The 13664-nt window shown below is 38.4% G+C and overlaps 1 protein-coding gene across 1 annotated transcript; it reads left to right on the top strand.

Annotated features, from left to right (window-relative positions):
- Positions 1 to 1235: 1235 nt before the first annotated feature.
- Positions 1236 to 12446, top strand: LOC141338659 (intestinal-type alkaline phosphatase-like). Its single transcript, XM_073844260.1, has 9 exons — positions 1236 to 1349; positions 3139 to 3313; positions 3584 to 3756; positions 8788 to 8922; positions 9017 to 9092; positions 9177 to 9311; positions 9408 to 9599; positions 11843 to 11959; positions 12042 to 12446. The coding sequence occupies exons 1-9, from the start codon at positions 1236 to 1238 to the stop codon at positions 12311 to 12313; spliced, it is 1389 nt and encodes a 462-aa protein (XP_073700361.1). The 3' UTR covers positions 12314 to 12446.
- The last annotated feature ends 1218 nt before the right edge of the window (positions 12447 to 13664 follow it).

The raw sequence follows: 13664 nt of genomic DNA, 5'->3' as shown, positions 1-13664 counted from the left end.
ATCACACTTAATTGTTTTTTACTGATGTTTATAACATTGCAGTTTCTAGTTTTCTAGTTTTTTAATATGAATTCATTATTAGGGCACATCCCTAGGTGCAAAATGATGCAGTTGGATATTCCTGATCCATGACTGTTTCATTTACTTTATTTCATATTAGGCTACTTTATTTATCAATCAGCATGTTTAGCAAGTGGTTAGCATGGTTCTAGCATGATTAGTAAGTCGCTAACATGTTTCTAGCATGCTAAAATTATAATAGCAACATACTAGCAACTTGTTAGTCATGCTAGAAAAATGCTAGCAACTTGCTAATCATGCTAAAATTATAATAGCAACATACTAGCAACTTGTTAGTCATGCTAGAAAAATGCTAGCAACTTGCTAATCATGCTAAAACTATAATAGCAACATACATTGTTAGCATATTTCTAGCATTATTAACACGTTGTTAGCATGTTTCTAACTTGATTAGCAAACCACTAGCATGTTGCTAGAATGTTTTTAGCATTATTAGCAAACTGCTAGCATGTTTGTAGCATGATTTGCAAGTTGCTGGTATGTTGCTGTCATAGTTTTAGCATGATTAGCAAGTTACTAGCATGTTTCTAAAAAATAAGCAAGTTTGTAACGTTTCTAGAAAATTAGCAAGTTTCTAGCATGCGTCTAGCAAATCAGCAATTTCCTAGCATGTTTCTGGCAAATTAGCATGCTTCTAGCAAATCAGCAAGTTTCCAGCATGTGCATAGCAAATTAGCATGTTTCTGGCATGTTTTTAACAAATTAGCAAGTTAACATGTTTTTAGAAAATCAACAAACTTCTAGCATGTGTATAGCAAATTAGCATATTTCTAGCATGTTTTTAACAAATAAGCAAGTTTTTACAAATCAGTTAGTTTATAGCATGTTTTTAGTAAGTTAACATGTTTCTAGCATGTTCTAGAAAATCAGCCAGTTTTTAACATGGTTCTAGTGTGATTAGCATGTTCCTAGCTTGATTCGAGTTGCTATAGATAGATTGAACATTTTAAGTAAGTTTAAATAGCATTTCAGTAAGTTGGCTTTCTCAAGTCAACCTAATTACAAATGTATTATCAGTAAGTGTAACAGATTGCAGTCAGATGTATTTAGTAATTCTGTAATGCGTAACACCGTATTTTTGACGGTGGAGTTGATGAGTGGTTTGGGTTGTGGGTCAGGCTGTGATATATTGTGGGTCTGTGGGTCTTTCAGGGATGGGAGTGTCTACAGTTTCAGCCGCCCGTATCCTGCGAGGTCAGATGGAAGGACAGTCTGGGGAGGAGACTGTTTTGGCCATGGACAGATTTCCCTACGTCGCCTTGTCAAAGGTCTGATACTACTCTTTACCCACCCTCTTCAATAACTCACGATAATTCATATCAATTTTATTGTGCAATTTATGAAGGAATGTCTTGGTTGCCAACCAAATGCCAATGGGGTGTGTGTGTCTTCTGCATGGATAATAACAGCTGCTTGTCTTCAGATTAGATTTTTAATGTTCCATATTTTCCATCCAAGGTTTTTTACTGAACTGAATGCAAAAGGCGTAGAGCAATGGCTTTAAAGTAATCAAGAAAACCTGTTTACTTTCCAACTGCACATCATTGTTGTTATACATCACTGTTTTATAAAGATATTATTATAATACAGATTTATTTAATAGAATTGTTGGGGGTTGACTCCTTTTTTAAAGCTTGAAGTGAAAAAAAAAGTAATTCTTGAAAGTATTATTATTATTATTATTATTATTATTATTATTATTATTGTAAAGTATAGTACAATTTTAGTCTAATGAAATATTTAGGATTTTCATTGATTTATTTTTTTGTAATATATTTTTATTGGTTAAGCTAATGTTTCTGCATCAGGCTGATCAGTGCTTTGTTTTATGGATTTTTTTTTCAAACACAAACAATCAATCAACAAATAAATAAAATAAAAATGCATGCAATGAAATAAACAAGCAAACACGTTCTAATTATGTGATAAAAAACTAAATTATGGGATGTCAATTATGAAATACATTTTTGTCATGCTGTCAGTTGTTTTTAAGTTATAATTTATAGTTTTTGTGTATTTTCTACTTTCTATGTCATAATTTGACTTTTTGTTATTATTTTATTTTTTAAATCATAAGTTCTACTTTTTATCATAATTTTTACTTTTTGTCATACCTTTGATTTTTTGTTATAATTGTACTTTTGTTTATCATATTTTGACTTGCTGTCATAATTTTTACTCATTCTTTTGAATTTTTTTCATAATTTGACTTTTTTTGTTATAATTTTACTTTTATCATATTTTTTTTTTCTTTTTGTAATAATTTGACATTTTTTAATCATAATTTCTACTTTTTGTCATAATTTTGACTCATACGTTTGACTTTTTGTTATACGTTTACTTTTTTTAATCATAATTAAGAAAAAAATCTAGAAATTATGACTATTTTTTCTTTTTATCATAATGTCTAATTTTCGTGATAATTTTGACTCACATACTTTTACATTTTTGTTATAATTAGATTTTTTAAAACAGAATTTCTACTTTTTGTCATAAATTTGACTTTTATACATACATTTATGTTATACATTTAACTTTTTTAAATAATAATTTCTAATGCTTGCCGTAATATTGATTCGACTTCTTGTTATTAATTTTATTGTTTAATTTCTTCTGTTTTTTCTTAATTAAACTAAGTTTGTAATAATTTGCTTGTTTATCATACTTTCTACTTCCTGTCATAATTTTAACTCTCATACTTATTGTCACAATTCGACTTTTTTCTTCCCCGAAGTATTATCTTTTTATATCATTTTTTCTTCAGCGGCAGAAATGGGCTTTCGTATTGTTTTGATAGTGCCACAGGCACAGTTTAAGATAGGACAAGTTATCGTTTGACTGCAGATTATGCATTCCAGATAAGTTTAGATATCACTGCAACCTCTGATCCTGGAAAACATGAGGACAAGAGAATGCTGATTACACATGTGAGGTGTCTCCACACGGCATGCCTTTAATCACTATAGGAGCACAAATCAGATTAGGGTGTAAGAAAACTGTTTATCTACTTATAATCTATCAGTATTTAATATATTGAGTGGTTGTGTTTCCAAACAGACATACAGCGTTGACAGGCAGGTGGCGGACAGTGCTAGCACGGCTACTGCGTACCACTGCGGTGTGAAGGCTAATGCCAAGACGGTGGGTTTGAGCGCTAAAGCCGTGGCCTATGAGTGCAACACCACATTTGGCAATGAGGTTTTCTCAGTGTTACACCGTGCCAAAGCACAAGGTATTTTTGATTTTGACTCATCATCACACTTGCACACATCCAACCAATTATTTCTGTTGCAGTCGTTGATCTTAAAGGGACAGTTCACTCAAAAATTAAAGTTCCGTCATTATTTACTCACCCTCAAATTGTTCCAAACATGTATGAGTTTGTTTCTTCTGTTGAGCACAAAAGTTTGGAAAATTTTGGAATTTAAATTTTTTTGGTTAACTGTCACTTTAATTAATGAAGGATAAATGTGATGATGTGTGTTTCTTTGTGTATATGTAGGAAAGTCTGTTGGTATTGTGACCACCACCAGAGTCCAGCATGCATCACCTGCTGGAGCGTACGCCCACTCCGTGAGCCGCAGCTGGTACAGCGATGCAGACGTGCCCTCCGCGGCCCGACGGCAGGGCTGCACCGATATCGCCACGCAGCTGGTGACCAACACTGACATTGATGTGAGCCATAACCCATACACTTTGATGCCATTAGATCAAACATAACAGTTTGAGATGGTGTGCTGCACATGTTATTTGCCAGTTCAGTATTGCCACAGTTTTGCACCTTTTTTGCACCTTGCACCAGCATAATCTATCTCAGAACCAGCATAAACCATTTTAGGACCAGCTTAAACCATCCTAGGACCAGCATTAACCAATTTAGGACCATCTTAAACCAGCTAAGGCCCAGCATAAACTATTTTAGGACCTGAATAAACCAGTTTAGGACCAGCATAAACCAGTTTAGGACCATTTTAAACCAGCTAAGGACCAGCATAAACTATTTTAGGACTAGAATAAACCCGCTAAGAACCAGCATAAACCATCCTAGGACCAGCATTAACCAGTTTAGGACCATTTTAGACCAGCTAAGGACCAGCATAAACTATTTTAGGACCTGAATAACCAGTTTAGGACCAGCATAAACCAGTTTAGGAACATCTTAAACCAGCTAAGGACCAGCATAAACCATCCTAGGACCAGCATTAACCAGTTTAGGACCAGCTAAGGACCAGCATAAACTACATTAGAACCAGCATAAACCATTTTAGGACCAGCATTAACCAGTTTGGGACTATCTTAATCCAACTAAGGACCAGCATAAACCATTTTAGGACCAGCATTAACCAGTTTGGGACTATCTTAATCCAACTAAGGACCAGCATAAACCATTTTAGGACCAGCATAAACCATTTTAGGACCAGAATAAAGTATTTTAGGACCAGTATAAACCATTTTAGGACCAGTATAAACCATCCTAGGACCAGTATTAACCAGTTTAGGACCAGCATAAACCATCCTAGGACCAGCATTAACCAGTTTAGGACCAGCACAAACCATTTTAGGACCAGAATAAAGTATTTTAGGACCAGTATAAACCATTTTAGGACCAGCATAAACCATCCTAGGACCAGCATTAACCATTTTAGGACCAGAATAAAGTATTTTAGGACCAGTATAAACCATTTTAGGACCAGTATAAACCATCCTAGGACCAGTATTAACCAGTTTAGGACCAGCATAAACCATCCTAGGACCAGCATAAACCATTTTAGGACCAGTATAAACCATTTTAGGACCAGCATAAACCATCCTAGGACCAGCATTAACCAGTTTAGGACCAGCTAAGGACCAGCATAAACTACATTAGAACCAGCATAAACCATTTTAGGACCAGCATTAACCAGTTTGGGACTATCTTAAACCAGCTAAGGCCCAGCATAAACTATTTTAGGACCTGAATAAACCAGTTTAGGACCAGCATAAACCAGTTTAGGACCATTTTAAACCAGCTAAGGACCAGCATAAACTATTTTAGGACTAGAATAAACCCGTTAAGAACCAGCATAAACCATCCTAGGACCAGCATTAACCAGTTTAGGACCATTTTAAACCAGCTAAGGACCAGCATAAACTATTTTAGGACCTGAATAAACCAGTTTAGGACCAGCATAAACCAGTTTAGGAACATCTTAAACCAGCTAAGGACCAGCATAAACTATTTTAGGACCTGAATAAACCAGTTTAGGACCAGCATAAACCAGTTTAGGAACATCTTAATCCAGATAAGGACCAGCATAAACTATTTTAGGACCTGAATAAACCAGTTTAGGACCAGCATAAACCAGTTTAGGAACATCTTAAACCAGCTAAGGACCAGCATAAACCATCCTAGGACCAGCATTAACCAGTTTAGGACCAGCTAAGGACCAGCATAAACCATCCTAGGACCAGCATTAACCAGTTTAGGACCAGCTAAGGACCAGCATAAACTACCTTAGAACCAGCATAAACCAGTTTGGGACTATCTTAATCCAACTAAGGACCAGCATAAACCATTTTAGGACCAGAATAAAGTATTTTAGGACCAGTATAAACCATTTTAGGACCAGTATAAACCATCCTAGGACCAGTATTAACCAGTTTAGGACCATCTTAAACCATCTTAGAACCAGTATAAACCATCCTAGGACCAGTATTAACCAGTTTATGAACATCCTAAACCAGATAAGGACCAGCATAAACTCAGAACCAGCATAAACCATTTTAGGACCAGCATAAACCATCGTAGGTCCAGCATTAACGAGTTTAGGACCAGAATAAACTGTTTTAGGACAAGAATAAACCAGTTTAGGACATTTTAAACTAGCTAAAGACCAGCATAAACTATTTTAGGTCCAAAATAAACCAGTTTAGGACCATCTTAAACCAGCTAAGGACCAGCATAAACTATTTTAGAACTAGAATAAACCAGCTAAGAACCAGCATAAACCATCATAGGACCAGCATTAACCAGTTTAGGACCATCTTAATCCAGCTAAGGACCAGCATAAACTATTTTAGGACCTGAATAAACCAGTTTAGGACCAGCATAAACCAGTTTAGGAACATCTTAATCCAGATAAGGACCAGCATAAACTATTTTAGGACCTGAATAAACCAGCTAAGGACCAGCATAAACCATCCTAGGACCAGCATTAACCAGTTTAGGACCAGCTAAGGACCAGCATAAACTACCTTAGAACCAGCATAAACCATTTTAGGACCAGCATTAACCAGTTTGGGACTATCTTAATCCAGCTAAAGACCAGCATAAACCATTTTAGGACCAGAATAAAGTATTTTAGGACCAGTATAAACCATTTTAGGACCAGTATAAACCATCCTAGGACCAGTATTAACCAGTTTAGGACCATCTTAAACCATCTTAGAACCAGTATAAACCATCCTAGGACCAGTATTAACCAGTTTATGAACATCCTAAACCAGCTAAGGACCAGCATAAACTCAGAACCAGCATAAACCATTTTAGGACCAGCATAAACCATCGTAGGTCCAGCATTAACGAGTTTAGGACCAGAATAAACTGTTTTAGGACAAGAATAAACCAGTTTAGGACCATTTTAAACCAGCTAAAGACCAGTATAAACTATTTTTGGTCCAAAATAAACCAGTTTAGGACCATCTTAAACCAGCTAAGGTCCAGCATAAACTCAGAACCAGCATAAACCATTTTAGGACCAGCATAAACCATCGTAGGTCCAGCATTAACGAGTTTAGGACCAGAATAAACTGTTTTAGGACAAGAATAAACCAGTTTAGGACCATTTTAAACCAGCTAAAGACCAGCATAAACTATTTTAGGTCCAAAATAAACCAGTTTAGGACCATTTTAAACCAGCTAAGGACCAGCATAAACTATTTTAGGACTAGAATAAACCATTTTAGGACCAGCATAAACCATCCTAGGACCAGCATTAACCAGTTTAGGACCATCTTAATCCAGCTAAGGACCAGCATAAACTATTTTAGGACCAGAATAAAGTATTTTAGGACCAGAATAAACCAATTCAAGACCAGCATAAACCAGTTTAGAACCATTTTAAACCAGCTAAAGACCAGCATAAACCATTTTAGAACCCATATAAACCATCCTAGGACCAGTATTAACCAGTTTAGGACCATCTTAAACCAGCTAAGGACCAGCATAAACCATCCTAGGACCAGCATTAACCAGTTTAGGAACATCTTAAACCAGCTAAGGACCAGCATAAACTCTCTTAGAACCAGCATAAACCATTTTAGGACCAGCATAAACCAGTTTAGGACCATCTTAAACCAGCTAAGGACCAACATAAACCATCTTGAACCAGCATAAACCATTTTAGGACCAGCATTAACCAGTTTAGGACTATCTCAAATGAGCTAAGGACCATCTTAAACTATTTTAGGACCAGCACAATCCAGTTAAGGACCAGCACAAACCAGTTTAGGACCATCTTAAACCAGCTAAGGACCAGCATAAACCAACTTTTTGCGTTGACAAATCCAAATGTATTGCTTACACTATCGCTAAATAAGGTTGATATGGGCATTAATCCCTGTTGGAAAAAAAATGCTGGTTAGGTATGTTCTGATGCTGGCTTTAGCTGGTTTAGGCTGGTCCTAAAATGGTTTATGCTGGTCCTAAGATAGTTTATGCTGGTCCTTAGCTGGTTTATGATGAACCTTAGCTGGTCATGCACTTATTGTCACATATTATTGTCATGTGTGTTTTAGCTCCACTCTATGGACATTTCACTTTGAAACTGCTGCAAAACGTGCAGTAGAGTGCGCAATTACAGTGTAGCAGAAATGTATGTAGAGGCACATACTTCCAATGAGCTTGGGTTGACTATGATGATGAATTTCCACAGATGTTAACATTGCAAATTTTGGCAAAGTTTTTAATACTTTCATTTTTGAATATAGATTTACTACACAATACTGAGAGTTTTATTACCTTGGCATTGAGGGTACATTTCCACAACAACAATGTACTAAAAATTGAAGTTTTTGAAAAGCTTCATGTACTGACAACAAAAACGAACTTAATTTGCTAAAACGACTAAAAATTGTGCGTTATTCATGCCAGGCCTGTAGATGGCGATGTAACTTTGTAAAGAAACACTACGCGTCTGTGTACATGCCTATAGACTGAAAACATAATACACATGTGAATGACACAACCATTTTCAGAGATTAACAATTTATGCAGCCGAAAATATCAGTTTCAAAAAATTAAACTTTGAAATCGATTTTCAAACATTTGCACTTTCAAGCTTCAAAAACGCTTTTGTTATGTCAATAAACAGTCAAAATGCATACACAGCTTTCCATTTTAAAACTTTTGAGTCTAAACGTTACCTAAATTATAAAAATAAATAAATTTTAAATATAGATATTTATCTTACACAAATACATCAATTCGCTTCAGAAGGCCTTTATTAACCTCCGAAGCCATATGGAGTACTTTTTATGATAGATGGATGCAGTTTTTTTGGGCTTCAAAATTTCAACAACCATTCACTGCCATTATAAAGCTTGGAAGAGCCAGGTCATTTTTTTCTATGACTCTGATTTTATTGACAGTAAATCATGGGGTAATGTTCATTTTTGGATGAGCTATCATCAAGAAACAATTTTTCTAAATAGGTGTCTCCATTGTAGGTAATTCTTGGCGGCGGCCGCATGTACATGACACCCAAGGGAACCCCTGATCCAGAATACCCCTCTTCATCCTCTCGCAAAGGGGATCGCAAAGACAAAAAGAACCTCATTGACGTCTGGCTGAATGCTCGTAAGGTACCTCGAAAAAAGAATACATTTATTGCGGCATTAATTGTGTTTGTAAACCACTGCTTCAGTTTTACCTGATTATCTATTTTTTCTTTATTAGGGAAGGAATGCCCAGTATGTCTGGAACAAAGAGCAGCTTAATGCGGTGAATGCTAAAACAACAGACTCCCTGATGGGTAAGGCCAGTTTACAATGTTTCCATTTTAATTTACTGACATTGTACTGCCGGTATGACATTCTCATTCACATTTCTCATTCAGGTCTGTTTGAACCCAAAGACATGAGGTTTGAAGTGTTCAGGAATCGCACTCGGGACCCCTCTATCGTGGACATGACAGAGAAAGCCATTCAGATCCTCAGGAAGAATCCTAAAGGGTTTTTTCTCTTTGTGGAAGATGAGTATTTAGCATTTACTCCAGCATTACTGTGTACTGTTTACTGTTTAATGATAATCTGCTCATAGTATAAAACATCTTTCTTTGTGTTTATACGAGGTAGAATAGACCATGGGCACCATGATGGGGTTGCCAAGCTTGCTCTGACTGAAACCATCATGTTTGACCGGGCAATCCAGAGAGCGTCTGAGTTGACCAGTGAATCGGAAACTCTCACTGTTGTCACTGCTGATCATTCCCATGTTTTCACTTTTGGTGGAAATACCCCACGAGGGAACCCTATTTTTGGTACATCCACATATATAAAATTAAACCCATATATGATATACAGTGGAGCTGGGGAGGTGGAGGTTTCTGAAACATTCACGCCATAGCAGATCTAGACAGGTGGAGCTGGGGAGGTGGAGGGTTTCTGAAACACTCCATAGCAGGTCTAGACAGTTGGAGCTGGGGAGGTGGAGGGTTTCTGAAACACTGACTCCATAGCAGATCTAGACAGGTGGAGCTGGGGAGGTGGAGGTTTGTGAAACACTCCATAGCAGATCTAGACAGGTGGAGCTTGGGAGGTGGAGGGTTTCTGAAACACTCCATAGCAGATCTAGACAGGTGGAGCTGGGGAGGTGGAGGTTTGTGAAACGCTTACACTATAGCAGATTTAGACAGGTGGAGCTGGGGAGGTGGAGGGTTTCTGAAACACTCCATAGCAGATCTAGACAGGTGGAGCTGGGGAGGTGGAGGGTTTCAGAAACAGTCACTCCATAGCAGATCTAGACAGGTGGAGCTGGGGAGGTGGAGGTTTGTGAAACGCTTACACTGTAGCAGATTTAGACAGGTGGAGCTGGGGAGGTGAGGGTTTCTGAAACACTCCATAGCAGATCTAGACAGGTGGAGTTGGGGAGGTGGAGGGTTGTGAAACGCTTACACTATAGCAGATTTAGACAGGTGGAGCTGGGGAGGTGGAGGGTTTCTGAAACACTCCATAGCAGATCTAGACAGGTGGAGCTGGGGAGGTGGAGGGTTTCTGAAACACTCCATAGGAGATCTAGACAGGTGGAGCTGGGGAGGTGGAAGTTTCTGAAACACTCACACTATAGCAGATCTACACAGGTGGAGCAGGGGATGTGGAGAGTTTCTGAAACGCTCACTCCATAGCAGATCTAGACAGGTGGAGCTGGGGAGGTGGAGGGTTTCTAAAATGCTCACTCCATAGCAGATCTAGACAGGTGGAGCTGGGGAGGTGGAGGTTTGTGAAACACTCCATAGCAGATCTAGACAGGTGGAGCTGGGGAGGTGAAGGGTTTCTGAAACACTCTCGCCATAGCAGATCTAGACAGGTGGAGCTGGGGAAGTGGAGGTTTTTGAAACACTCCATAGCAGATCTAGACAGGTGGAGCTGGGGAGGTGGAGGGTTTCTGAAACACTCACTCCATAGTAGATCTAGACAGGTGGAGCTGGGGAGGTGGAGGTTTGTGAAACACTCACGCCATAGCAGATCTAGACAGGTGGAGCTGGGGAGGTGGAGGGTTTCTGAAACACTCACTCCATAGCAGATCTAGACAGGTGGAGCTGGGGAGGTGGTCGGTTTCTCAAACACTCACGCCATAGCAGATCTAGACAGGTGGAGCTGGGGAAGTGGAGGTTTTTGAAACACTCACGCCATAGCAAATCTAGACAGGTGGAGCTGGGAAGGTGGAGGGTTTCTGAAACACTCCATAGGAGATCTAGACAGGTGGAGCTGGGGAGGTGGAAGTTTCTGAAACACTCACACTATAGCAGATCTACACAGGTGGAGCAGGGGATGTGGAGAGTTTCTGAAACGCTCACTCCATAGCAGATCTAGACAGGTGGAGCTGGGGAGGTGGAGGGTTTCTAAAATGCTCACTCCATAGCAGATCTAGACAGGTGGAGCTGGGGAGGTGGAGGTTTGTGAAACACTCCATAGCAGATCTAGACAGGTGGAGCTGGGGAGGTGAAGGGTTTCTGAAACACTCTCGCCATAGCAGATCTAGACAGGTGGAGCTGGGGAAGTGGAGGTTTTTGAAACACTCCATAGCAGATCTAGACAGGTGGAGCTGGGGAGGTGGAGGGTTTCTGAAACACTCACTCCATAGTAGATCTAGACAGGTGGAGCTGGGGAGGTGGAGGTTTGTGAAACACTCACGCCATAGCAGATCTAGACAGGTGGAGCTGGGGAAGTGGAGGTTTGTGAAACACTCACTCCATAGCAGATCTAGACAGGTGGAGCTGGGGAGGTGGAGGGTTTCTGAAACACTCACTCCATAGCAGATCTAGACAGGTGGAGCTGGGGAGGTGGTCGGTTTCTCAAACACTCACGCCATAGCAGATCTAGACAGGTGGAGCTGGGGAAGTGGAGGTTTTTGAAACACTCACGCCATAGCAAATCTAGACAGGTGGAGCTGGGAAGGTGGAGGGTTTCTGAAACACACTGCAAACTGCTACAGCAAGCACTAGCGTATATTTGAACCAATCAGCTGTTGTTCCAGTGATATTTATTTATTTATTTATTTCAGGTCTGGCACCCAAGAAGGCTGAGGATAGTCTTCCATACACTAGTATCTTGTATGCTAATGGACCTGGATACGCTCATGTGAATGGAACAAGAGGAAATGTTTCAGAAGTGGATTATTGTAAGTATGGACATCATTTACTACCTGCGCCTTTTCACATATTGCTGTCAAATACTAATATCATATCTAACTCTATTTGTAGATGATGAAGAGTACATGCAACAAGCTGCCGTTCCTTTGGAATCAGAGACACATGGAGGGGAAGATGTAGCTATCTATGCAAAAGGCCCGATGGCTCATCTCTTTCACGGAGTCAAAGAACAGAATTATGTGGCCCATGCAATGGCTTACGCAGCATGTTTGGAGCCGTACACTAACTGTCCGGTGCATCTTCAGGGCTCAGGAGGCTGTAAAATCACTCTTTCAGGGACTTTTATCTCACTAACAGGCGTGTTTTGGCTTGTCTTCAGATAACAGACTCCACTGCACGAGGACTTTTTTTTTTTTTTTGGAGATTTATAACCCAAATAGTTTATATTGAAGTTTGGTGCTGTGTATATAAATGTAAAGTTTTTCCATGAAAGTATTTTTTAATCAGATATTTTTGTATATATTGTGCAATGGAAGACTGTGATTATAAATTTTAAACATGTGAGACCAATAAACTCTTGTGAGTAAATCTTTTGTGGCACGAATGCCATCAGATATGAAAGCAATTATGTATCCATTAATGTATGAGGGGTTATACAACTAGCCATATAACATTAGGTCATGATAAATATTGTATTTCTACAAATCTTAATGACATCTAGTTTAACCCCTTAACTGTCACCGTCCCACCTGTGGGACGCTTGGCGCTCTTTTTTCCGTTGCCTTTTTTCTCTATCAAATTCTTTAGTAACCATCATAAATTATATATCATTTGAAAGCTTAGAAGCTCAAGTATCATCCTGTGAAAACCATTTTGAAATCGAACATTGCGTTACCATGGAAATGATACTTTAAAATCGTTTGGCGGTCTCCTCCCCCTTAGCAGTGTCATATTACAAAATGCATTACGGTCTTTTAGAATCACAACTTTTTACAATCTTGACAAAAAACATATCATTGGAAAGGTCTGAGTCTCAGAATTGCATATTTGGTGGTCATTTTGTGATTGAATAAAAATTTTCAGAAAAATTTAGACTTTTGTGACAGAAAAATGCAGAAAAAATATATATGGCGTTTGTATGTCACCCGGTGGCTGTTTGTGGTATAACGCCCAAACAAACTTTCACAGGAACCTTAATTTTTTTCATATCAACTTCAAATTTGGAACATAACTTATTTAGATGTGAGGCTTCAATTTGATATCAAATTTAGGATAAAACCTGCTATGAAAAATATGTATTTTATATAAAATATAATACAAATTGTACAGTGCATTTTGTTTACAGTAAATTTAAACTTCTATAATTTGTTGATACTTCATTTTTTTGAAAAAAATCCACTTCTGCAATAATCTGCGGATTGTCTTCTTTAAAAAGAGACCAACTTTAGATCTGTATTCCAAAGTGTTCAAGAATTACAACAATTGAAGTTTGGATAGTGCACTTTCATGCCTATTTTAAAAAATGGGGGTGACAGTTAAGGGGTTAAATACAGTTTCAGTGACTAATTTGTATGCACGGAATGCATGAAATGATAAACACTGAATGCAATGGAATGCACATATTGTATAAAAGCATCTGCCAGATCAGTAGATGTAAATATTGTTGTCTGGTTTTAGACATGGACCATCAGCAAGGCAGAATAATCAACATTTTGTATTCTATATTTACTTACA

Source organism: Garra rufa, chromosome 7 (genome assembly GCF_049309525.1).
Source record: "Garra rufa chromosome 7, GarRuf1.0, whole genome shotgun sequence".
In the NCBI taxonomy this organism is placed as follows: Eukaryota; Metazoa; Chordata; class Actinopteri; order Cypriniformes; family Cyprinidae; genus Garra; species Garra rufa.
This window is presented reverse-complemented; position numbering and strand designations above follow the sequence as displayed.

Excerpts from the sequence above, each read along its gene's own strand:
- LOC141338659 (XM_073844260.1), top strand. The coding sequence starts at position 1,236 with ATGGGAGTGTCTACAGTTTCAGCCGCCCGTATCCTGCGAGGTCAGATG. Across the intron at positions 8,923-9,016 it reads TCTGGCTGAATGCTCGTAAG|GGAAGGAATGCCCAGTATGT; the intron begins GTACCTCGAAAA and ends TTTCTTTATTAG. Across the intron at positions 9,312-9,407 it reads GTTTTTTCTCTTTGTGGAAG|GAGGTAGAATAGACCATGGG; the intron begins ATGAGTATTTAG and ends TTGTGTTTATAC.